Genomic DNA, 27,103 nt, shown 5'->3' with positions numbered 1-27,103 from the left:
GTACATCTATAGGGTTTGAAATTAGTGGCAGTGAAGTAAATAGCATTTGTAGCAGGAAGCAAAAGCTTTATTGTGAATATTGTAACGATATGGATGTAAAATGTGCAATAAAAAGTGATGTATTTTAAAGTTTGCATAAAATGCATAGGAACCCATTTTAAGCCCACATTCAGTATCCAAAATCAGATTTTTTTTCTCAATCTCAAATTTAACTGAGTTTAAAGTTCTTGAAAGAGGGAGGGAGGGACAGGAAGGAAGAAAGAAAGAATTAAGGGAGTAAAGGGGGAGAAGGAAAGGAGGGAGGAGAGAGGGAAGGAAGGAGGGAATGGGGAAGGAAAGGGAAGGCAGTGAGAGAAGGGAAGGAGGAACCATAATAATCTGTACATTATAGTGGTTTTGGTTGCACTTTTGTGACAGCAGTATGTAAATCTCTAATATCATTGAATCCTACAAGCTGCTAGAAATACTCACACACAATCAAAATGATTTCACAGGACAACCGCTTTAAATATCCGTCCATTAACCAGTCCTTAAGTGTGTATACCTCACATGTCTATTACTGACTCTTAGTCACATGTATGAAGCTGAATACAAAAGCTGTAATCTTGAAAAAGGACAAAATAAGCAATATTTGAACAGATGCTTTTTCCCCACTTACCTTTCTGTAAATATATGATTAGCCTTTATTTCTGTATTCATTGACTTTTGTGTTGGTTTTCCTTTCAGAAGACAGACTGAGCAACTAACTTGGTCATCAAGATTGTTTTGAATATGGAGCATGAGTGCTATTTCCCTGATACTCAAAGTTTAATTAAAAATGACCAACAGCAGAGCAAGGGAATTCCTTCGCTGTCTTAGGTGTAAACTGTCCAGGTCTGCTAATGGCAATTATTGTAAAATATATTACTGTATTGCAATGGACTGTAATGTTCCTTCTTAACCTTATAAGACAAGGAAATCATCCCACTTCTTTCCAAGTACTAACAGGAGCCTCTACTGAGGACTGCTTTTTCCAGTTTGGCATTACCTTTGCTATACCATGAACTAGGGGAAGTTTTTAACCAGAATTGGTTCTAGTCTCAGTTGAGGTTCTGTGAACATCTAACAATGTCCTCTGCAGGGACTTCCAATTTTTTATTCGTCTTTTTCTTGTACGTTTACCTCTGACACACTTTCACTAGCAGTGTTCCTTAGCATTATGAAATATACCTTTTGGAAGAAGAAGTTTTGAGTGTCTATAGAGGACTAACCTCCAACAACTAATGATATAATTAGAGCTTGTTTCTCAGTATTAAGTATAATCACATCATGCTCATTAGTCTGTAGGCTTCCACTAATTTGAAATCTGGCAATTGAATATTTTTTTTAATTGGGCACTGCCATCCAAAATAGATTTGTTTTCTCTTGGATGCATTGTCTTTTATGTTAGAAAATAATAATCTTCTCATGAAGTTCTGTTACTTGCTGCAGGGTCACCCTGGTATTGGTTTCCTTCATGGACTTACCAGTACATTGCTTTTAAGTCCTCCACAACTGTATGTTTTTATTTTTCCACATACTAAAAATCATTGATAGGCCATCTTTGTGGACTGTGGTTAACATACTGTATATAGGCATTCAAAAGTCTGCCTTTCCGAATCATAAGCAACTCTGAAACACATCAGGTTTGTGGGCTGACTTGGATCCACCAAAATCTTCCTGTGCTTAGAAACACGGAAAATAAGTGTTTCCTGCTTTTGAAACACTTATTTTCATCTACCTCCATTATTTTCCAGGGTCTAACTATGGAAGCACTGTTTCCACCTCTGTCTTAAGTCCCTGCCTTTCTTTTTTGATTCTTTTCTTATGTGCTCTATGTATCTGTAGTACGTATTCATTCCTGCAAGTAACAAGGGATTTCAGGCAGTATTGTATAATTGAACAATATAGTTATGTTTTATTGGGATTTTTTTGTCTGAAATATGTATATACTAGCAGCAGCATTGAACCCTGTGCAGAATATTTTAAATATGTCATTTATTTATAAAATATGAAAATTAGATATTCAGCTCTTCCCATTTTATTTCATTTCAGAAACACGTGTTTACCATTAAGGTCTCAAAGATGACAAACAGTGCACAGCTCTTGCATAAGCAAACTTAAAAGCAAAATTATTCTTCCCAGTCTAGAAAAGTGGGTCTGAATCATCTTTTCTTCCCATAAATCTGCCTTTGACTAAGAGAATCTAGAATCTCTCATTGTTTCCAAGTGTCTAATTAACAAATGCCAACAAAGTTGTCTGCTTTAAAGAAATGTTGCTGGTTTTTATAGTTTAGAGTCTATAGCCTGTACTTGTTCATTAATATTGTGGTTTTCTATACATTGTCTAGTGTTTTTAAATATGTAAAGTCTCAGGAAGTGGGGTTGAGTGTTGACAATGTGTTTTTACCGGATTCTTGAGGAAACTGAGTGGAGCAGTGAGAAGGCAGACTGACTCGGAACTTCATTCCATTCCCATTCTGAGAAACCCCACCAGGGTTTCTTAAAGGTGGCAAAAACCACAAAATCTTTTCAAGAACTGTTAAACTGTTATCCAGGTTAGCTGAAATCTCAGACATTTACTTTGACTCTTTGATAAGAAGCACATTATTTTAAGATTTCTTGAAGGAAATCTCAGAAAGAGCCCTCAGAAGTGTTGGAGTCCAGTCTAGTTTACTTTGGCATGAAGAATATTTGTAAGCATGAGCAATTTGAATGGACAATTTTAGTACATTTTTTAAAATGTTTTTGTCCCTTTGCATTTTTTCCCCCCAGAGTTTAAGATGGCTTTTACCATGTTCCTAGTTGTGTATGGCAAGGCATGGCAGCCATTCATAGTTTCAAGTATTGAAAGAGTTCTTAACTGTATGGTAGTCACCTCATACTTCCCTTGGCCAGGTAGAAGCTAGCCGGGAGCATTTACTGCTCTTACTAGTACTCCAATTATTTGGCAGAAGTCTCAAAACTGAGACTGCTCTCTGAGGTTGTTGTATGAGGTTTCCAATCCTGCACAGCAAATCAAAAAGTGAAATTTATTAAGACTTTAGTGATAATTATTATTGGCACTTTTGAAAGAAAAACTTAGGGCTTATCACATGGTTGCACATTGTTTGTTTTGGGCAGTCACTAAGTAATGCACACATGAATAAATGAGTACTTCTATTTAAAAACAAATTTAAAATAAAAAGTATTGTAGTATTAATTCAAGTAGTCTGAACATTCCCTAAATATTAAGGGATCCAGTGAGAACCCACATATTAAAGCTGTTAATACTCTTTTAAATAAAAAATTATTACTGAAGCAGCAAGTCTTTGAAATTCATCATAGAGAAAGCCAGAGGCTAGAGAAGTACCTTTTATTTTTGTCATGAATTTCCATTCTGGTATAGCTGAGTCGTAGGCTGTCAGAAAATCCTGGCATTTCCTTTCTGTTTGCTTTCCTCAGGAAAAGCTTGGCAGCTTCTCAAAATAACAACTGAATAAGAACATTCTGAAGAGCTAAACACAAATATTAAAATCCTGCTACCCAACCAGCCGCAGCCCACATGGCACTGAGAATAGAGCAACGACATCAACGGCGAGAGAAGAAAGGGCAGAGTAGGCTCCCAAACACGTTCCCTCCATCATGCCAGGGATTTTCTGTGCTGCCTTATGTGCTTCTCTGTAGGACTTCTGCCCACTTCTGTTCGCAGTGACAGAACACAGCTTGCTTGTTAAGTACCAAAGCAGTTTAGTTGTTGATGGGAGCATTGCAAGCAGAAAGGAAAGTGTTAAAATTGAACATTGTGAATGCTTGTTGCTTTAATCATGTATGATTAAATCTTTGCAGATTTGGGTAGATCTTTCCGTGTCTATGGTGTGCTCGTCGCTGGGCAGCAGCTGTTTCTTTGCAGATCCTTTTTTCCAAGGGTTAGGTTTATAAATGCTTCTTGGAAAATCCCCATGAAGAACCCCCAGATTATCCCCTTCCCTCCTTCATCACTGTGGCTTGCTGAAACTCGATTCTGCATGTGCGGAAGTAAAGCTTCAGAGGAATTATCACCTCTGCTGCGGGCCGCAGCGAGGTGGTGTCTCCTGTAATTCGGTCAGCTCAAGCTTTCTTACTAATCCTTCAGCCAGAATAACAACTACCGAACCCATAGATACAGATCACGTTTATAGAATTAATGTAGCTCACTCCCATACGTTTTGCAAGATACTCACCTGTAAAATTCCCGATTGCGTGAATTTGAAGACGTAACGCTGAAGGTGTCATTTTAAGATGGTACATGTATGACTTGCTAGCTCAGCCTGCAATAGCTTTGTGAAAGGCAATACAGAAGGTTACTGTACATTCACCTTTCAGAGAAAACAATCTTACTTCACTTCAGAGAACTTTTGTCTTGTGTTGGTTTTAGTTTCATTTGTAGAAGTGCTAATCCTGATCTTCTAATCTGCTTTTTTATAGACATGGTAAGGTGCACAAGAGTTGCCAAATTGTGCAAAAGGCAGAATTGTCAGGTAGTTATTAGAAGATGGTACATTGTAAAAAATGGCTTTTCCCATTGTATTTCAAAGTTAAATCACATCTTTCTTCAGAGCTGCTGTTTTCACTGCCATATCGTTCTTTGCTTCCAGATTCAGAACATTTTTCCCCGTTGCTGATAGCTAGAAAGTTCCCCTACCACACATCTTTCTTACACGTCTTGGACAGAACAGATGGGACTTTGCCATGCGGTTTAACTACACAGTTAAACACAGTTAAAATATTTATATAGTGCTTTATGTGGTTGCCTACATTCATAATTTTCTGAGACTATTTTGCATTGGTTTTTCCATATCGTTTTGCAGGAGATTTCCAGAATTTTAGTTTACCTTTTATTTTCTGGACAGTGACTCTCTTCTTATTTCATTAATGTTGAGCATGTCTAACATCCTGTTACAGAGAGAAGCTGTTGAGGTTATTGAAGACTGCTAATGTACGTGTTGAAGTTCATTTTTATTCCATTTAAACTTAGTTTTCACCTTAAAATGCTTACGTTGTGTAGGTGGTATGTGACATGATAAACTGAGGCTTGGTGATCAGAACAGAAGATGTATTCAATTCTGAGGTGTACACGTTGTGTGCCCTCAGAATTGATGGTGGAAACGTTCTTTTGGAGCAGGAGGAGGGAAAAGAGGATAGTGAGAGTCAGGAGAGCTTCCTCTGAGGTAGTGTAGCTGCCTGTTATAGTGGAGTGCCAGACTTCACCCTGTAGTTAATTAAATTGCTTTTAAAGAATACAATAATGGAAGAACATTTCAAAGTACGCTGTATTGTTATGGCCTATTGCTCTCTAAATGCAGAGCCGAGTTAAATAAATTAAATATGATCTCAGGGAGCCAATTTTGGTGATAATATAGTAGAAGTAGTGACATTAACTTCATGGAAGTTGCATAAGTGTAAATCATTGAGTGTTTGTTCCATTACATTACTACAGTAATTGTAGGAGAATGCATCATAGTCACATATTTGATTACTATTTGTATTGTTGTATCTAGACGCTGTTTATAGAGGGCTTCCCCCATTATAGTGCTCTTGGGCACTTAATATCAAGACTTCTCATGTGCTACAGTTGCTATGTGAGAACTCAGCAATTCAGCCAGCCCAAAGGTGACCTGAGATATTCAGGTGCAACTCACAATGATTTCAAAGTATGTTTTGAAATAGAAGGGTGTGTTCTGCAAAGCATTTCAGAGCTGTGTTTAATTTTGAAAATCAATATGAAATTAATGAACTATCATCTTAGAAGCACCTGGTGTTAGCAACAGTGCCATAAAGTATGGATAGCAGATGATTTATTAGGATGCTGCTAATACGTATTGCAGCAAGCATAAACTGGGTCCAGACCCTCAACCATAAACGTCAGCATAACATAATTAAAAAACCCTACAATAATTTGTGGGACATATTATATAGCTTATTAGTGGGAAGGCTATCTGCATTGATCACAAAATTTGTCTGTCTTTCTTTTATGGAGCCTGAAACCCACCCAGTCAATTTGCTCCCTGCCTCTTGTAACAGCAAGGTACACAGTACCATATCTTCTTTCTGTGCTGTTGCAAGCATCATGACCTGCCTGCTCTCTGAGAAAGGCCAGATACATATAGCACCGAGCCTGTACCACAGGGAGATTTTCTCCAAAACAGAGATCTGTGAAAAGAAATTTGACTGGAGTACCAGGGAAAAGGTCAATGAAAATAAAGTTAACATTTCTATCTGAAATGTGGTTCTTTGGTCTTGGGGTGGGGAAGGGTGGTGGCATTCAAAAGCACTGCACAGCAATATGGATTTTTGTCATAGCGTGTCCAAAGTAAGCCTCAGGTAGGTTACAAGAAATCAGTACTCTTACAGTGTAGGGTAGGTCTTTAGCATTATTCCCTCCTAGGTTATTGATATAATCACAGAATCACAGAATGGTTAAGGGTTGGAAGGGACCTCTGGAGATCATCTAGTCCAACCCCCTGCCAAGGCAGGTTCACCTAGAGCATGTTGCACAGGGTTGCGTCCAGGCGGGTTTTGAATATCTCCAGAGAAGGAGACTCCACAACCTCCCTGGGCAGCCTGTTCCAGTGCTCTGCCACCCTCAAAGTAACGAAGTTCCTCCTCATATTCAGATGGAACTTCCCATGTTTCAGTTTGTGCCCATTGCCCCTTGTCCTGTCACTGGGCACCACTGAGAAGAGTCTGGTCCCCTCCTCTTGACACCCACCCCTAAGGTATTTGTAAGCATTGATAAGATCCCCTCTCAGTCTTCTCTTCTCCAAGCTGAACAGACCCAGCTCTCTCAGCCTCTCCTCATAAGAGAGATGCTCCAGTCCTCTGATCATCTTTGTAGCCCTTCACTGGACTCTCCAGGAGTTCCTTATCTTTCTTGAACTGGGGGGCCCAGAACTGGACACAGTAGGTGTCTCTTTAGTAAAGCCTGACCTAAGGAAGCAGTTGCATTAGAGGATTCCTCTTTTTTAATGTTTATAGCACAGGAAGTGCTAAATGACACACTCTGGAAGATATCACTTAAAAAAATTATAATTAGTGCTTATGAAAGGAATGAAGATACTGGGATAACGAAACTCAGTAGTTCACAAAATAGACTTACAGAGCACTAGCAGTAAAGGCCTTTCATCACATTTATGCCTTAATTTCAGTACACACCCATTAAAAGGGTTGATTTTGATGTCCTAAGACTGAGCTATGAAGATTAATATCCTCTGTTTTCTTTAAGCCTCACAGCAAAGTGTGTAAGTACTACCCAACATGGCAAAATTTGCCTGGATTTTAACAATGATGGGAGTGGAGATCTCTGAATCATTGAATTACAGACTTGGTCAGTTGGAAGGGACCTCAGGAGGTCTCCAGTCCAACCTCCTGCTTAAACCAGGGCTAGCGATAGGATCTGACCAGGTTGCTCAGGGCTTTATCCAGTTGGGTCTTGAAAACCTCCAAGGATGGTGACTGGACAACCTCTCTGGGTAACCTGCTCTACTGCTGGGCTGTCCTTGTGGGAATAAGGGGTTTTCCCTATATCCAGTCACAACTGCTCTTGCTTCAGTTTGACCATTGTCTCTTGTCCTGCCACCACTATGAATAACCTGGCTTCGTGTCCTCAGGCCCTTCCCTGTAAAGCACTGGGGACTGCTGTAAGATTCCCTGAAGCCACCTTTGCTCCAGACTGAACAAACCCAGCTCCTTCACATACTCTTCATAGGGCAAGGGCTCCAGCTCGAAAGATCTTGGTGGCACCCCCCTGGACATGCTCAGGAGATGTTTAGTGATAGATATATTTGTACTGTTGGGATTGGCAACTTCTTTCTATATAAGCCTTTGAATAGAGTTAGTTTCTGAAGGTAAGAACCGTGCAAGCAAATACAGTGCGAGTGAATGAGCCCAAACATTTACGGTCTCATAATATCCAGTGTGGTGTCATGTTACCATGTACTTAAGCTCCTGTTTTCCAAGAATCTGCATAATTTTGCAGGAAATTTCAGCTATAGCTGTTTATTTTAACCTTCAAAATATGTGTGTGTGTGTCTTCCATGAATCTTGTCACTAGTATTTTATGTAGGAGTCATTTCCTGAACTTGGAGATTATTAAAAACTTCTAAAGAATGAAAAGAACTTTGTGTTCAAATGATCTGATAGTTTACAGATAATGAGTTTTAAAAATGTTGCTTTACTCAATACTGTGCAAATTAAATAAAATACATCAGCTTATCAAAAAAATACGTTTCAAAATATTTGCATAAAAATAGTGCTATTCAACAAAATTATACTTTTCTGCCTATACTTAAATGTTTCTAAGATGTAGTAGTGTGTGAAGCTTTACTTTTCTATTGCAAACAATAGTCTTAGTGTCAAGACAGTAGTAAGAATAACAGAATATGGCTCTACTGGTGCCTTCGTTTAAATTGATAAAACTGTCGGCTTTATTTGGAGTAATTTTGTGCTTACTGACTTCAGCATATTTTCTTCTTCTGTAAGGATGCTATTGAACCCAAATTTTAACCTTACGAGCTTTCACCACTTTAAAAAAAGAATTGGAAGATGAGATGAAAAGATTAGTAGCAACAATCTAAACTCAAGTGGAAGAAGAGGGTGTACAGATCATGGAAGGAGGGGCTGGCCACTTGGGAGGAATATAAGTCTGTTGTCAGAGGATGTAGGGAGGCAACTAGGAAAGCTAAGGCCTCCTTGCAATTAAACCTTGCAAGAGAGGTCAAGGACAACAGAAAGGGCTTCTTCAAATACATTGCAGGTAAAGCCAACACTAGAGGCAATGTAGGCCCACTGATGAATGAGATGGGGGCCCTGGAGACAGAGGATAAAAAGAAGGCGGAGTTACTGAATGCCTTCTTTGCCTCTGTCTATACTGCTGGAGGCTGTCCTGAGGAGCCCCGGACCCCTGAGGCCTCAGAAGAAGTCAGGATAGAGGAGGAATCTGTCTTGGTTGATGAGGGCTGGGTCAGGGACCAATTAAGCAACCTGGACGTCCATAAATCCATGGGCCCTGATGGGATGCACCCACGGGTGCTGAGGGAGCTGGCGGAAGTCATTGCTAGGCCACTCTCCATCATCTTTGCTAAGTCGTGGGCAACGGGAGAAGTGCCTGAGGACTGGAGGAAAGCAAATGTCACTCCAGTCTTCAAAAAGGGCAAGAAGGAGGACCCGGGTAACTATAGACCGGTCAGCCTCACCTCCATCCCCGGAAAGGTGATGGAACAACTTGTCCTTGGTGCTGTCTCTAGGCACATCAAGGACAGGGGGATCATTAGGGGCACTCAGCATGGCTTCACCAAGGGGAAGTCATGCTCAACCAACTTGATAGCCTTTTATGAGGATGTTACCCGGTGGATAGATGATGGTAAAGCTGTGGATGTGGTCTATCTTGATTTCAGTAAAGTGTTTGACATGGTCTCCCACAGCATCCTCGCAGCTAAACTGAGGAAGTGTGGTCTGGATGATCGGGTAGTGAGGTGGATTGTGAACTGGCTGAAGGAAAGAAGCCAGAGAGTGGTGGTCAATGGGACAGAGTCCAGTTGGAGGTCTGTGTCTAGCGGAGTCCCTCAAGGGTCGGTACTGGGACCAGTTCTATTCAATATATTCATTAATGACTTGGATGAGGGAATAGAGTGCACTGTCAGCAAGTTCGCTGATGACACAAAACTGGGAGGAGTGGCTGATGCGCCGGAAGGCTGCGCAGCCATTCAGAGAGACCTGGACAGGCTGGAGAGTTGGGCGGGGAGAAATTTAATGAAATATAACAAGGGCAAGTGTAGAGTCGTGCATCTGGGCAAGAACAACCCCATGTATGAGTACAAGTTGGGGACAGACCTGTTGGAGAGCAGCGTAGGGGAAAGGGACCTGGGGGTCCTAGTGGACAGCAGGATGACCATGAGCCATCAATGTGCCCTTGTGGCCAAGAAGGCCAATGGCATCCTGGGATGTATTAGAAGGGGTGTGGTTAGCAGGTCAAGAGAGGTTCTCCTCCCCCTCTACTCTGCCCTGGTGAGGCCGCATCTGGAATATTGTGTCCAGTTCTGGGCCCCTCAGTTCAAGAAGGACAGGGAACTGCTAGAGAGAGTCCAGCGCAGAGCCACAAAGATGATTAAGGGAGTGGAACATCTCCCTTATGAGGAGAGGCTGAGGGAGCTGGGTCTCTTTAGCTTGGAGAAGAGGAGACTGAGGGGTGACCTCATTAATGTTTATAAATATGTAAAGGGCAAGTGTCATGAGGATGGAGCCAGGCTCTTCTCAGTGACATCCCTTGACAGGACAAGGGGCAATGGGTGCAAGCTGGAACACAGGAGGTTCCACTTAAATATGAGGAAAAACTTCTTTACGGTGAGGGTGACCGAACACTGGAAGAGGCTGCCCAGAGAGGTTGTGGAGTCTCCTTGTCTGGAGACATTCAAAACCCGCCTGGACGCGTTCCTGTGTGATATGGTCTAGGCAATCCTGCTCCGGCAGGGGGATTGGACTAGATGATCTTTCGAGGTCCCTTCCAATCCCTAACATTCTGTGATTCTGTAATTTTAGGGGAAGAAAATTAGTATAAAAATTGTTTTCTGCACTGTGTTCAGTTTTAGTTGATCACTGAAATGTGCTCTTCTATCTAATACCAAATCAGGTGGTGGTAGTTCACTCTTGCTATGCATAATATCAGTGTTATCTGATATTATGGACAGCAAGTATCTGCTCCAACAACTATTTTTTCCTCCTTGAAAGTGTAAAATGCTTAATTATTCCCAGCTGAGGGTCATTTTTGATCAGGGTGGTTATCAGTTTCTCAAGGTTTGGAAAGTTCTCCCAGAATTCTGGTGCTTTCAGCAGAAAACTGCTGCATCCATCCAGTGTCCCCTGCATGGTTGGATGGCCTTTGTATTTCCTATAAAAGCATTGGTGCTTGCTTTTGAAAAGACCTCTGCATTTTGGAAAACAAATATGCTTTGGAAAGAAAATGGCAGTTTGTAAGGAAGCCTACTGGACGACACTGGAGTGTTCTGCCTTGGGGGATTTTCTTGACACAGGATAGAGTTGTTATGCCCAAAAGAAACAGAATTTGTGGAATAGGCAATTTTCTGACCTGTTTTCTGCAATTTGAATTTTATCAGTTTCTTCTTCTTTGCTGTATTTCACTGTTATGTGGCTTCTTGTTCTAAGTATCAGGGTGGAAATCAGCTGTGCAATTGCAAAAAAAAAAAAAAAAAGTAAAAGCACAGTAGTGAAATCTTTGCTTTCAAAATGATGCAGCAAGTAACTAATCCTGCAGCTGTTGTCACAGCTTTAACTAATGGTAGATACACATTATAGAATTAAAAAAAAAAAAAAAAAAAAAAAAATTAAAGGAAATTTAATACATTTAAAAGCCAGAATATTCTATGATGTTTATGGAATCTACTCTTTCTGCATCAAAATCTATAGTTTATGATCAAACAACTAGTCTGATTTATAGGAATAAGTATACAGAAAGGACTTTATCACTGTAAATGTCTTTTTACTTATGAATGTGTATCATATGCATTGTTCAAATTTGGCACTCTTCTTCCTCCAGCAATTGAGCCTAATTATGTTTTTGTTGACTACGTTGAGTGTTGCTAAGAGTGAAGGGGCAGGCTAATGGGAGTGTACAACAAGAGTCATCTTTGGTTTCCAGGGTATGCAAAAATGGATGGCCAGTTGGTTGTCAGATCACAACTGTGGCTTTGCATACATGTCCTTAAAACTGATGAGGATTTTTCAGCTAGCACAAGCTTTAGGTTTCAAAATGTAATCCCTATTCCAACTCTGGAAGTGAAAGCTACTTTTTCTTGCAAGACTACTCTGATGCTTTGCAGAATTAACTTGAAAATTAATAATCTAAATGGTTTAAGAACAATTCTACTAGTGAAGACAAAGAGGGTTTTCCTGTTCATTCCTAAGTTGTGAAATATATGCACAGTAGTGCACATGCATTTCTCTCATGCCACCAACTTACTGGCCTGCTTGCGTATGTATTTATTTCTTTCCTCCCTTCTTCATAAAGATACATACAACCATTCTAGTCAGTGTTGGGTTTTAATTTTTGTTATTCTTTTTTTCTTTTCTGTATGTTTCTGATATATTAGTCTTTGCAACCACAGATGCTGCAAACAAATTATCATCTTAGATATCTGCCATAGGAAAATGATAGAATGATTTTTGAAGTCTGTACTGTTGATTTTGATTATTTCATGCATTCATGTCAGTGTACACTAATGAATCCATTCAGGATTTCTCTCTTACATTTAACTAGATCCTTGAATGTAATGAGCACCTATTTCTAAAAGATCTGAACTAAAGGAAAGGTTAAGAAGAAATTAGGGAATTCAGAGGGAGGGGGACACATGTAATGAAACAGGACTATTTGAGAACAGACTTTCTTCTTTGGTCTTTTTACCTAACCCACTTGATCTGTCTTGGCAGATTTCTGCTCAGATATAAGTGAAAGAAGACACATGAATAAATAGGGTTGCCATGTTCAGTTAACATTGTGTATCTTAGAAACAAGACCAAGCAGAACCTGCAGTCTGAAAGTGATGAGGTCCTTAGAGCCAAGAGAAACTTCTGTGGTTTTCAGTCTTTCCTTTCAAATGTAGATAAAAGATGAACAAGCCCCTTGTACAAAAATATTATCTGAAACTTTTTTTTTATGTACACTGCAGTTATATTATGACAGTTTAATTTTTTCCACTGTATTCATACTGCTGTTTCCACTTCCCTTCTCTTCCACTGGATTTCCTTTTCCTCGTATAACCAATCGCTACACACACCCATGAGACAACTTTTTGCCAGATTTTGGTACTTGTGACAAATGTCACACAAGCAATCACCTGACTTCTCAAAAAGAAGATCCAGTGGTCTTGAAAAGCCTCCCAGGTTAAGTGGTATCACATGGAAAATATTAGAACTTTTTGGTGTGTAAAAAATACTAGTGTGTTAGCTGCCCAGTGCAAGCTTCAGTGAAGAGTTTTATATATCTGTTTATACAATAAAATAATTTGTGTGTTTTCTGTTTTATTCAGGTCATTGCCATTGTTATGGATATGTTTACAGATGTGGATATTTTTAGAGAAATTGTGGAGGCATCTGCTAGAGGGATTGCAGTGTATCTCCTGCTTGATGAGTCAAACTTCAGTCACTTTCTGAAAATGACGGAGAAACAAGGCTGTCAAGTTCAGAGGCTCAGGGTAAGGCTTCCTGTGTTCCTGTGCACGAACATTCACTACACATTCCTGCGCAACCCACTGGAAAGGGACTATTATTCAAAAAGTGATTATCAAATACTGCTTTTTCAAATTAACACTGGGTATAAATAAGTAAGCTCTCAGCAGAACCTTCTCTACACGTTTTTCTCTTTAGAAATATTTTTTTCTTTTTCATGTGTCAAAACAAGAGCATTTGATAGAATTGCATAATTTTTCATATATTATTTATAAAATCATTTTCCTTTATGATGTATTTAGGAATACTGCATGTTTGGAAAACTAGGCTTCTTTTTACTTTCTCTTAAAGTAGCCTGCAGATAGAGTCATAAAGCTTATGTAAATTAATAAATTGCATACTTCATTTTATGATCTTTTTCTTTAAAGTTATTATGTATTAAAATACTTCAAAGGCCCAAGATTCTATATTATTAGTGTTTTCCTGAAAATCCATATTATCATGTCTGTCTGCATCGTGTCTTAGAGCATATTACTTTTATACGTGAAATATGTAATTTTATCCTCTAAGAAAGATAACAAGAAGACTAACATTTACATTTTTCACAAGATGTCCAGTACCGCCCTAATATTTAACAGGGATTAGAATACAAACCGTGAGCTGCACTCACCTGAAGTAAATGCTTCATAAATACTTTTAGATTTACTGTACTGTAGATAGCACTGCAGAAGTTCCAAGGACGTTGCCAGAGTTTCTTTGCAAAGCTCTGAGCACTGAACTTCCAAGTAGTTCCATTTGCAATTCCTTGTATCTGTAGCTAGTTAGGCCATGTTCACACCAGGCAAAAATACTATAGATGCTCAGTTCTTTTAAGAACCCAGTCCAAAAATCAGATAGAGGTGTGCTGTGTTTGTGAGGATAAAGAGGGCTTTTTGGTAGAATTTTGGAGCAAACCTGCATTTTATACCAATTTTTGCTCTGGAGTGTTGACTTAGGTCCTTAAAAGTATTCCCACACCACTTTCCGTGCTTGTTTCTTGTGTATGAGTGTGTGGGATTGCCCTCTGGTGGCATAATATACAGAGCTATGGGAACTTTTGGAATGAAAACATCAAAACTATGTTGTGTTTCTGTGTCATGGTTTAAAGCTGGGCCGGCTATTAAACCTGTGGCAGACGCTCTCTGTTAACCCTCCACCCGCCCTGAAGGGAAAGGGAAAGGGAAAAGGGAGAGAGACTTACGGGTTGGAAAGTTAAAACAGTTTTAATAAACCTATAATAATGAAAAAGAGTATAATAATAATATTGGAATAATCAAATATGTACAAATATATACAAATATATACAAAGCCAAGATTGAGCTCCCCCGATGTCAGCCACGTCACCACTGGCACTGCAGGGCAGGCTCCGGGAAGGCCCAGGCTGGGCCTAGCAATGGTCGAGAGCTGGATTCAGGGATGCACAGATCGGGATCGGGGGCAGCAGGAAAATGGACAGAGTCCTCTTCAGACACCGGCCATAGCAGAAAGAGAGCGAGACCCTCGTGATCCCCCCCTTTGTATTGAGAATGACGTGTATGGGATGGAATACCTTCGTTGGTCAATTTTGGGTCACCTGCCCTGTCTGCTCCTCCCTGCAGGTGCGACCCCCCTTTGGCTCTCCACTCGTAAGCACTGAGGAATTTAGCAGTGACCTTGGTTTCTCTAGGAATAAGTACAGCAAGAGCCTTTCTGCATAACATCCCTACCGGTGCCTCAGCGATAACTACAAACTTTGAGCGTTATCAGTCCTGGAAGCAGACACTGTCTGCAAAACATGCAGTTAGTTTCAGAAAGTGCAGTTACTTAGAAAGGACCTAGCTGAAAGTAAAAATCACTGAAAGGAAAATTGGCCTGGTTTCAGCCAAACCAGGACATTCTGTAAACAATGTTCATAATTGCCTTCATGAAGTCAGTATTTGGCAATATTTCCATACTCTCAAACTTCAGATACCACCATTTGCTGATTACTTGGGTTAACTATGCCATAGAGGTTGCCAAAAATGGTGTATGTCTTTTTATGGCATGCACTTTATCTTCCCAAAACAAAAGAAATTAGGAGCATGCATTTCAAGTGATATCTCAAAAAATACCATAGTGTGCATTTTCAAATTAATTCTGTGCAATGTGTATCTACAGCTATTTCAAAAGCTTAACTTCTTTTGGGTGGATTCGAGGTTGTCTTTTGATATGGTTTTATAGACCTACAGACATTTATACTGTGGTTGAAAGAATTAATATGCATACATTAGAGTGGATTTTGTATGGATTAGTGTGGATTGGAGAGGTTTGGACTTGGCCTCTCCAGTGACATTTTGGTTTATATGTTTCTGTTTTGTAATGATGGGAGAAATAAAATACATCTTTACTCTGCAAGGTTTACTTAGAATGCTTCAAGTTTTATTAGAAAATGAAAAATATATGCCAAAGAGCTAAGCAGTAATCCTGTTGTGTGCTGGGCTTCCAGTTTAGCTTGTAATAAATCTCTTCAAAATAATGGTCGTCTCATCCAAATGCTACTCCCAGTGACTGTTGCTCCGAGAACAGATTACTACTCCCACAGTAATTCTCCTGTGCCTTTCTTGGATGAAGAGAAACTGCATAGGTGACTATGAAAGAACAGTCAGTACTTAGGAGCTAAGTTTTTTCTTTTTTCCTTTTTCCTGTCGCCTGAAGGTTCACAAAAAAACACCCTATCTTCAACTTTTTGTACTCTTGGCTTTCGGTTTTCCCCTTCTGTTCAGTGAAAGCTAGAAGGGGACAGAGATGTATGGATCTATTTCTTTTCCTCAAGACGAAGCACCAGCATCATTGGTCTTGTTATTTTCTGACATGATTTGGTTCAGTCTTGCAAGTGTGTGGCAGACGCTCCTCATGCCATGCACTCACGATGAGGAGTTTCTGTAAAGCTTTTCTGACTCAATGCCTTCTCTGGCTCTTTTTCTCTTCCTTTGAATCAGTAAAAAATGAGATGCAGTGATGAGCAAAACTGTGTTTTTTAGTTCATATTTACAATTCAGTAGTCTTCTGTATGGAAAAAAGAGGATTTTATTCATAAATCTACACTGTCTGTGCAGTTTTCCTCATCTGTAGTCTGACTTCATATCAGGGCATGTTTCCCTCTATTGAAAGAGACAACTGAAAAAATGGATAGACTATATGTTCTGTGATTACTTTGTGAATTCTGTATAGGAGAAAGAGAAATCAGGGGTTTGCTAGGAGCTTTTTGAGTCTTTCCTACAGCATTTCTTCTTGTGGGTTGGTTTTTACTTAATGTTCACCGTAACACCAGCAGTGGAACTCAAATAAACAATTCCTTTCCTGTACTTTCCCATTTCTCTTTCTCCAGTTTCATTTATCTGTTTCCTGACTGTCCTACAATTTTCCTCAGTAATTAATGAGTTTCTCTTTTTCTTCTCTTCTCTACCTAAGCTTCTTTTGATTAACTTTGTCACTGGTCTGACTTGTTCAGTCAGCAATTCCTTTGCATAGAAAGATGAAGAGCCATTACAGATTCAGACATTTTTCAGGTGATATTTCAAAAACTAATAGCTAAATTTTTTGAGAGATGCTTTTTTTTTCTGCTACTGACAGGTGCTGCAGTAAACTATGAAATAGATTTGCACTGCAGAATGCAGCACTAACACAACAATCCCCAGAGCCACCAAAATGCTCAATGCAGTAACTTAATTTTGGATTAGAAAAAAAGAACCAATGTAGGCAATATTGTTTAATGCCCAAGAAGTCAACTAAGCTCCTCAGCTGATGCCAGATCTTCATGTTTTATTTGATATGAGGTGAGGCATGTGGCACAGGCTCCATGCTCTGCAGAAACCTATTTTTACTTCTCTGGCAATAATGAAGAATCATCTTACTACAGGAGGATATTGAAAGCAATTTGGCAGGAACTGTTTATCATCTGATACTCCTCTCAGTATTTTTAATGAATTACAGGAATGAGAAAATAGAACCACTAATGAATTGATTTTACTTTGCTTTTGTGAAGTCTTCTCGCAGATGTGCATGCTTAAATGCATAGCAGGAGCTGCTCTGGAGATCTGACTGCAGCCTGTTATTTCTTGCTACTATTATCAAAATCATCAAAAGTTTTCGAGTACTTCCAAGTATAAGTCAAATTTGGTTATTAAATAGGCATGTACAGGCCCCAGACTCCAGTGAAGTCATTGAGATTTTGTCTTTAGTGGTCATTGGATCAGATTCAAAGTCAGAATATAAGCGAACTTGAAAACTACTTAGCATTTGTACAGCAACTATTATCTCTTAGTAAGAAGAGAGGCCCAGGAAAATAAATAACATTAGTAATGATGAACAATATGAGAAATGTGACTTTTTTTTTCTTCAAAGCTGTTAGGCTAAGTATTAGGTAGACATCCATTTTCTTCTTTGTGCATATCCTTGACAGCAAGTACAGGGTGAGTAATTGAACACTGATAAAAACAGACTCTACAAATAAAAAGTGCTGAAGTGAAATGTATGAGACCAGTATATTCACTGTACTTATCTATCACATTGGAGGGTTTCCTGATGAAAATAAATGTGTCATGTTGAATTATACTTCCAGGTTTTAAATCATGCTTACATGGCTCTCTCTGGGAAGACAGTGGCGCAGTCATACATAAAAAGAGAAGTTAGAGCTTGTTTCCTGTTCATCATTTGGATGTCATTTAACTGAATAGCCCTGATGGTCATCCTTAAACTGCAGCCACTGGATATTTTAAATGTCCCTGAGTGTCCTACAATCTGATCTTGGAGGAGGGAGAAGATCCTGTGTCTGGCTTAAATAACCTCCTAAACATCAAGTTCTTGATGAAATTATTCTTCCGTATGCATCCAGTAGCAGTCACTGACAAAAACAGGTTCATGACCAGACAGACTTTCCGTTTGACTTGCTACGGCCAATCGTACATGCTTTTGTGTGTCCCATCAGGCTAGCTGGAATCTTTCATGATGTGTAGTTTATGGTTTGCCCATGATTTTCCTCTCAAGATTGAGAAACAAATTATTTCTTTATCTACAATGACACATAACACTTCTGCAGTGGTCAGTGGTGTGCTAGTGTTAGCACTGTTGGCAGGGGATTCTTGTAGCCTGAGGATGAAACCAAGTAGGAGGGTGAAGCCCAGCATTTCATACCAACTGTGGCTTGCAATTCAGTAAGTATATATTTACTCCTTCTAATCCTAAGAGGAACACATTATCATTATATATCCTCAAATATTGTCTGTATTTTGGGCAATTATTTAGAGTGTGCATCCCTGGCACCTAATTAGAGAGTTTGAAGAATGCCAGATGAGCTGTGGATGACCTACTGTTAGTGGATGACCTACTGAAACAGGGAAAGAGTTGGCAGGATTAAGGAAGCAGGACGGAGGAATAATACTGAAGAAAAGAAGGAAAAGAAAAAGGAGAGCAGGGGAAGCAGTGACTACGATTGTTTTAAAAAGCAGCAGTTTAATGTAGATTGTAGATATGCCCACTTGAAGTTATATTTCAACTTATGACTACCTAAGGCAAAGCTTTTTATATATATTATGGTAATTTGCAAACCATTACTTTGCTTGTGCCTCCAGCATTCCAGATTCCCAAGTGATATTCTGTCCGATACCCATCAGGCCTTATCTCAGGAAGATTTGATGTGTTCAACTGGCATGTCTTTAGGCCAGCATTACTTTTTATGGTTATTTGAAAATGTATAAGCTGCCTCTCAAGTTACCTGTTTGAAATTATAATGAGAGAAATACAATTTAGTATAGTTAAATATAAATCTGACATACAAATATAATTAAATGGTATATAGAATTGTGTAAAACACTTAATCATTGAAGTAAATTCAAATTTTGTGACTAATTCACAACATTTTATTTTATAGTAAATAAAAATTTACTATTGTGATAATCTTTAGAATGAAGTAAATTCCAGTATTTTCTTTTGTACTTTTTAAGGAATTACTTTTTCTACCCTATTTAACTTCCAAAGAAAAGCTTTTTATTTAATTACTTTCAGCTTGAGTACTTGATGGAGAAAGAATAATTTTCTTCACTGGAGTTGGTTTTTGAAAAGTTCAACAAAAAACAGCACTGGAAAACTGGGAAAATTGACTTTCTTATTCTATGTTCCAGGTTAAAAATCGAAGTGTAGAAAACTGGAAGGACACAATGCTAGATAGTCAAAGGTGGTTAGGATTTAGAGATGCAAAGTGACGTCTAATGCTAACCTCCCTTTCAACAATGCAAATTGGGTCGTTATTTTTATTGGTTCTTTTTTACCTGTTTCTGAAAACAGTCCTAAGCAGCCACCTGTATTTTCACTGACCCCAAGTACCTTTTAAAATTTTACAGCACTACTAGATAATTCTTCTTTTATTTAATCAATTTGATATGCCAAGTTGACAGTTAAACTTTATTTTGTGTTTATACCACATTTGCAAGACAGGTCACACATTTTTAAATGCTGTCTTTGTACATTTTAACCAAATTGCATTTTTTTCAAACACAGCTTGACAAACATGCTAAGTAAAAACTCACCTAATACATAAAATTTAAAGAACGTGAATAGCTTGAGACAAACCATAATTTGCCAGCTTAGCAGCTTTTAAGTGCAACTCTTGCTTCTTTGATTTGATTTTTGTTTTGATAAAAGTTTTAAGATAGCTACAGTAAAATATATAGTGATTTAGAAAATGTGTTATTTGGAAATGTGCTTTCATTTCATGAATATTTTCTCCTAACTTTTTAAATTTTCTCTTTGGAGAGAGAAGGTTCATTGCACTGTAGTAGACACTGTATCATTACAACTCCTACAACCTCTGTCTATTAGAACTTTATATGTTTTAGGTAAATGTTTAGGTACTCCCGTAGACAATAAAGGTTTATGTAACTTTAGGTATTAAAATATTGCAAGCTCAGTCATACTTTATAGACTAGAGTCCTAAATACTTTTGTAAGTTTAAACATTTTTTTTCCCCTGATTTTGATGAATTTACACTGTACACAGTCTGATCCATTTTGCTTCATGAACAGAGCACGTCTGCTGTGATTTTCAACTTGTTCTTGTAGCAGTCCCGTGAAGCAAGCCGTTCCTCTGTATTCACAAGTCTTACATTCCACTGTTTCTGTATATACAGTCTATGTAATAATCATATAGGTTCTGTTTTCTTACTGCCACTGCTAAACTACAGATTTCACTCCCATTTGTAAATTACCACAATTAGCATTGCTAGAACAAATATTGCAAGGCTAGAAACTACAGTAAATATTGTGATCATTCACAGCTATATTCCAAGCTGTTTTTTGTGTCTTACGAAGCATTTTGTATCTCACAGCCACATGAGGTAGATGCTGTAGGTTGATTTACATTGAATGTATAATTTTTTTTCTACAAATAAGCACCTTTACTGTAACAATTTTTGATAAATGCTTTTTGATTTTTTTCTACATCCATGTAAGTACTTTTGAAAAATTATTATTAGTAGAGTCCAGAACATTTTGTAACACTTCTTTTCAATTATTTTATCTCTAGGAGCTTAAAAAAGCAAGTGATAGTAGAGAAAAAGGAAAAAAGACACTGACTGAGCTGAATCAATTATTTCATCCACCGTCTGGGAGAAAAATTGACCACATTTTTGAGATCCATCATGGAAAATTTGCCCAGTGCAATTTGCTGAGTTTGCCCGAGTAGAACACAAAGCTTCTGAATATAATTTGGAATATAAACTTAAATGCCATGTAGAGTTTGTGCTACCTATGCAGGCTGTGGTAGCATCTCTGAATTTAGAAATGTGATTGATCCCATGGTGAAAGAAATCAGCTTTGCACCATGGTAAAACTGTAAGGGATTCTGGGGCCAGGTGGTATCGTTCAATGGATCATCTCAGAGGGGGGTATCTGTGTTTGTAGATAAAACAGCCTTGTTCATTTAAAAAAAAAAAGGTGATCCTGGCTCTTTAGGTATTGTTTCTGATTAGCTGATATGCTTGGAAATCTTTCAGATATTGCACATCAGATGCTGAAAATAATTTTTTTTTCAGTACAAAAACCTCTTTCTCTTGTTGAAGACTTCTTGTGCCAGAACCTAATTTCTGGGAGTGGTGGCTATGGAAAAGCAGAATTTCAGTTTCTGTGACCTAGGAAATCTCATCAGTTTTGAAGACAAAGCAATAACTTGTCATTTTGGGTCCCTAGGGGACAAGTCTGATCAGAGTTTACTTCCCTGCAGAGTTTATTAATATGCACTAATATGATTCTTCTCTTACTGTACCTCTAACTTTTAAACCCCCAGATGCTAAATATGGAATGTAGTATATACCAATTAAAACATTTTAATTGTCTTTTTCAGAACATGAGGGTGCGGACAGTAAAAGGACAAGATTACTATTCTAAAACAGGAGCAAAATTTCATGGAAAAATGGAACAAAAATTTCTTCTTGTTGACTGTAAGAAAGTCATATATGGTTCTTACAGGTAAGACCAGTCACTTAGGTGTCTGTAGAAAACCTGTCATCTCAGTACCTCTCATATTACAATTTTTTTCTATTTCTGAAAATTCTTCCAGGAAGCTCCATGGACAAATTTGATTATCTTTTCTGTAATTTAACAAATTGTCATAAATAATTGTTGCTAGGTAGGCTAATACAGAGCCAAATTTTGAGGTCCTTTGTTAGTTTTTCACAAATAAGAGATAAAGGATATAGCTTTTGCTACAGCTAAAAACTTGATAAGAGACTAAAATCCTGATTTGTCTTATATTGTCTGAACTATTCTCATCTAACATTCACTCCAGAAAAGGCTGCCAAAAATATAAGCTCTCTTGTATAATTCCTCCTTGTAATAATCTTCTAAAGCTAACGTTATAGACCTGTTCTGTGGCACTCTCTAGTATATCATGGTCAAATTCAGAACTGTCCAAGTTAAGTTGACATAGTGTATATTTGGCTATGTTTCGTTATTCTACTTTCCATTTTAGTTCCAGTATACGTGTGCAAAGCGTAGGCTGGAAGAATTTACAGCTTTGCAGAGTTGGAAAAAACATGAACTTAAAGCAGGGACAGTGTTATCTCACACATTATTAAATATTTTCCTTCTTTTCATGCTGCACTTCTCTCCTTTGGCCTACTGAATTAATTTCTGCATAGTGCCTGGGTGCCAGATCCACAGCCACTGTCTGTCATAGATTTCCACCACTGTAAGCTGTTGAAAATGTGGCTTTTTATTTCCTCTGAGACTTGGCCAGCCCCAAATTCAGACTGATGTATATAAATGGTAGTGAGGTAAGTGACAAGTTCATAAATGAATCAATGTAAGAGAGTCCAGGGAGAGTCTGCCTGCTTTGACATCTACACACAGTGTTAGAGTCTGTGAGAATGTGATAGATTTTCTCTTTTCATTTTGAAAAATAACACTGCTTTAAGACCTAGCACCACAGGGGCTGGAATCATCAATTTCTGTAGAAATTAAGCTTGCTTTGTAAAAGAATCTAGTGACTTATAACAGGAAAGATGTCTCTTTCTGAATTCTTGCTCTCTGAACTCAGTTTAAATTTTAGGGTTTTTTCCAAACATTACAAAATATACTATTCTTAATTGTGAAAATTAATAGAAAATACTTATGCATCATGATTTGATTTAATCTCAGCACACTATTATTTCTTGAAAAATACAAAACTAACAAAACAAATAAAATGAAATCAGCAGACTATTTACATGAATACAACAGACCTGTTTTCTAACATCCAGAAGGCGAATGCAAATAAAACACTTTTTTTTTTTCATGAAAATAGAATTGCAAAACAGATTTTTTCTTTGTTGTGATCTACAAATGACATGCTTTCGACATCATGGTATTAGTCTTGTTGAAACATCCTTAAGGTACATATTAATGTGTTTTACCTCTTTTTGTAGCTGTAAAGTAGCTATAGCTACTTACCTTTGAGCATGTATTCAGCCTTTCTAAGTACAATAGAAAAGAGGAAAAATTCATTCATCAGAATGTCATCATTGCAATTAAAAGAACTGTTCATACCCAGTCTGGTGTGCATAGCAGAAAATGTAAACTTTTTAACAATTCTGAGGTGCATCTTTTTGAAGATGTGTTTAGAGTGAAGTACATTCAGAACTGTTGAAGCAGTTCTGCATATTATTTCAAATGCATTTTTTTCACAACGTAACCACACATTAGCATTCTCTAACTCAAGTAAATACAGTGGGACTATTCAATCCTGGCATAGTCTTTGTAGAGGTAATTTTGCACCATTAGGTATTTGTACTCCACTGTTCTACATTTGTGAATACTTTTTTGCAATATCCACATTTTATAAGGGCAGTTAAGTAGTTATAGACTCATTTCTGCTCACACTGAAAGCAGTGGAAAGTCTCCAGCTGAGTTCGACTGGTATTGGATTAGACCTTCCAAATCCAAATTCCATGAATCATGACCACAATTTATTTATTTATTTAGAAACTATTTGTACAAAACTCAGGTTTGTGTGAAAGCTTTCTTATCAAGAAGGGCCACTGTAATACTTTAGTTCAAAAGAACCGTTTCTAATGGTCATTTGTTCTTCTTTCAGCTTTATGTGGTCATTTGAAAAAACCAACCTCAGTATGGTTCAAGTTATCACAGGACAGCTGGTTGAATCCTTTGATGAAGAGTTCAGGACACTGTATGCTCGTTCTTCTGTTCCTAGTTCTTTTGCCCCAGAATTAGTGCGGGTAAACAGTCGCAGGACGCTCTGGGATAATGATACATACCAACACTCGGTGTCTTCCTTGGCTTCAGTTTCTAGCCAAAGAAACGTTTTTGGTAGACAAGACAAGGTTCACAAGATAGATGCTGTTTGTTGGAAAACTCGTGGAAGATATGCAGTAAATGAAATAGATAAATATGGCTTGAGAAATCAAGCCTACAATAAACAACCATTTCATCCAGGTTTTAATATGCAAAATCCAATCCAGCAGTATCAACCTAGTGAAAAAAATGAGCACTGGAAGAGACATAGTTACGCTGGGGAGAAGTCAGAAAGGACACCTTACCTATTGCTCAACAGGGCTATTAATAGAGCCAACAATCCATCAAATACATGGAAAATGCCATCTGATAGCCTTAGTATTGTTTCTTCATTACGAGGAGGATATACAAATAACTACAACACACCCCAGCAAAGTTTTGCCGATCAGTTTTCACGACCAAAGTTAAATCTTGCAGAAAGAAATTCAATTGTACGGAGGTCTTTTAATGGGACAGATAATCATATCCGCCATCTGCAGCAAAGGATGCCGACCCTCGAACACACAACGAAATCATTCCTACGTAACTGGCGAATTAAGTCATATTTGAATGATCATTCAGATTATCCAGTAGAGTCTAATGGGTCGGCCTTGGGTGACAGATATGATGGCTATGACACAGCTGAAAATATTAAAGCTCACGCGCTGTATTCTCATTCTCGCTTACGATCATCATTGGTGTTTCAGCCAACTTTACCTGAACAGCAGGAAGTAAGCAGCTGTGCGAGTTCTTCAAATTCAACTATAATTGGGTCAGAGGGAAGTGCAACACCTAAAGGGACATCTAATCATGCTCGAAGTGTGGAAAATGGAACAGATAATATTTTAGAAGAGCTTAGCACAAACATCCCACTTAAATCAGATGCACCAAAAAACCACAGAATTCATATTGCAGACAATACAAAACCTAGTGTAAATTCAAATGCAACAGGCGACTCATCTCTCTACTTGTACACAACACTGTGTGCAGACAAACATGCAGAAAATTTGAGGAACCTTCAAAATGAAAATATACTAAAAAGGAGAAGTTTCCCCATGTTTAATTCAAAGTCCATATTAGACCCTGGTGCTAACAAACATGCATCCAGTTACGTTTACAGCACATTGACTAGGCATAGACTTAAGCAGCCAGTTAGTCCGAAACTTCCAGAAGACACGCTGAAGAGCTCTAAAAGTTTGCACAGTGTAACCAACCACTTGCCACAGGAGGAAAAGGACCTCAAAGGAGAGCTAAAGAGCCCAACTGCTAGCAAGGCAATCTCTATGGCTGCTCTCACTGAAGCTAGCAAAGAGGAGTCTATTAAGGATTGCGCATCAAAGAAAGAAAGTAAGAATTCCCCAAGTTTTCTAAAGAAAGGATCCCAGAAATTGCGGTCACTTCTTAATCTCACACCAGACAAGAAGGAAAACTTGTCAAAACACAAAGGTCCTGCCTTTTACAGAATGTGTAGTAGTTCTGACACGTTGGTGTCTGAAGAAGAGAATCAAAACCCAAAGATTTCTGAGAATAAGACAGATTCTTCCCCGAGGAGAAAGAGAAACACATCATCAAATTCTCAAGGTAGCTTGAACAGAAGTAAAGAAGATGTCACTGGGAGCCCAACAAAGTCTCCAAAGTCACCAAAACCTCAAAAACCTCCATCTGATGAAAGCAATAGAAAGTGTCCTCTCTTGTGTCCCCTTGAAAGTAAGTTCATAGAAACTGCAGGAGATGCATCTACCCCAAGATTTAATACAGAACAGATTCAGTATCAAGACGTAAAAGAAATTACCACAAATACTACCCCCGAAGGTGCCCCTGTTTCTGCTATTCAAAGAGCGAGTTCAGTGACGCCACAGCTGGCATGCTCAAAACGCCAAGAGGAGCTAAGACCTCGTTTGAGTGAAAGGCGTGTTTATAGCCGCTTTGAGCCATTCTGTAAGATGGAAAACGCTAACCAACCTGCCGGAAATGCACCCAACAGCAGTTCACATCTCTCAGATATCAAAACCAAGACCTTAGGGAATAATTATGGCAGGAGTAATCACATGGTCAGCTACAACTCAACTGTGTACCATCCATTGCAGCCTAATGAAAATAAGCTGAGAGGATTTATGCAAAAGTTTGGGAACTTCCTACACAAAAGCAAGTAAAACTTTGTCTGATTATGTTGAAACATAGCAAGAGTAGCAAAGCTGGACATAATCTTGACTGGACAAGACTGATGGGCAACTTTTGTAAAGCTTACTTGGGTTTCCTCTTGGGTCTAGGACGTTGGAATGAATGTACATATTTTTACATAATTATCCTAGAATTGTTATACTTAAGTCTTTACTGACATTCTGCATCCAGACAACGTCTCAAGGGAGTTGTTTATAATGTTTATATTGTAAGATTAATTTTATACATTTACCTTGTGAAGAAGGTACGTACTAGCATATTGTAAGATTAAGTGTGGGGAAAAAAAGATGGAGGATGTTTTTAAACTTGAAGTAATACTATTTCCAAAGATTTGCCCATTAAAAATAAGATAGCACAAGGAATAGTGGCTTGCATTTTTTCAGCATTTATGAACACTTTCAAATGATAAACACAAATGTTAATGCATTACATGTTACTTATCTTTAAACCAAGTTTTGAAAACCTCTTTTAGGCTTCATCTTGTTAATAATTTACCCCATAGCATCTATCGAACTGTTTGGGCAGGAGGTGGATCTGTCTTACTTTATTGAATTTTCCGTGTAATACGATATTTTTTTAAAGTATTTGGCACACAGATCTTAAAGTGACCTTAATCTGAGCTTTCACAGATGTGTTTACATGGTTAAACTAGTGTGAATGTGGGATGAACGTTAAAAAAACTGTTTATAAAAAAGGTGCCTTGAGCATAATTTACAACTAGTTTAAATTTCAGTGGGTTAATTACATTTGTATAACATGCCAGTATTCTGTAATGTATTCTAAAAATAGCTTTTGGTTACATTTTTCTGTTTGGTGTTTAAAAAAAAAAAGTTGTCCATGGACTTTCATTTTGCAGTTAAGTTTTTGAGTTTCACGTGCAACAGTCTGTT

At 38.2% G+C, this 27,103-nt stretch overlaps 1 protein-coding gene across 1 annotated transcript in view; it reads left to right on the top strand.

The window, feature by feature from the left end:
• Positions 1–26,665, top strand: part of FAM83B (family with sequence similarity 83 member B) — a 46,183-nt gene extending 19,518 nt beyond the window's left edge. Inside the window, exons 2-4 of the mRNA XM_068410611.1 lie at positions 13,077–13,241; positions 21,607–21,731; positions 23,836–26,665. Coding sequence (XP_068266712.1) covers positions 13,077–13,241; positions 21,607–21,731; positions 23,836–26,185 — 2,640 coding nt within the window. The 3' untranslated portion in view covers positions 26,186–26,665. The remainder of the gene's footprint in view (positions 1–13,076; positions 13,242–21,606; positions 21,732–23,835) is intronic.
• The last annotated feature ends 438 nt before the right edge of the window (positions 26,666–27,103 follow it).

The sequence above is a fragment of the Nyctibius grandis genome, chromosome 1, assembly GCF_013368605.1.
Source record: "Nyctibius grandis isolate bNycGra1 chromosome 1, bNycGra1.pri, whole genome shotgun sequence".
NCBI lineage: Eukaryota > Metazoa > Chordata > Aves > Nyctibiiformes > Nyctibiidae > Nyctibius > Nyctibius grandis.
This window is presented reverse-complemented; position numbering and strand designations above follow the sequence as displayed.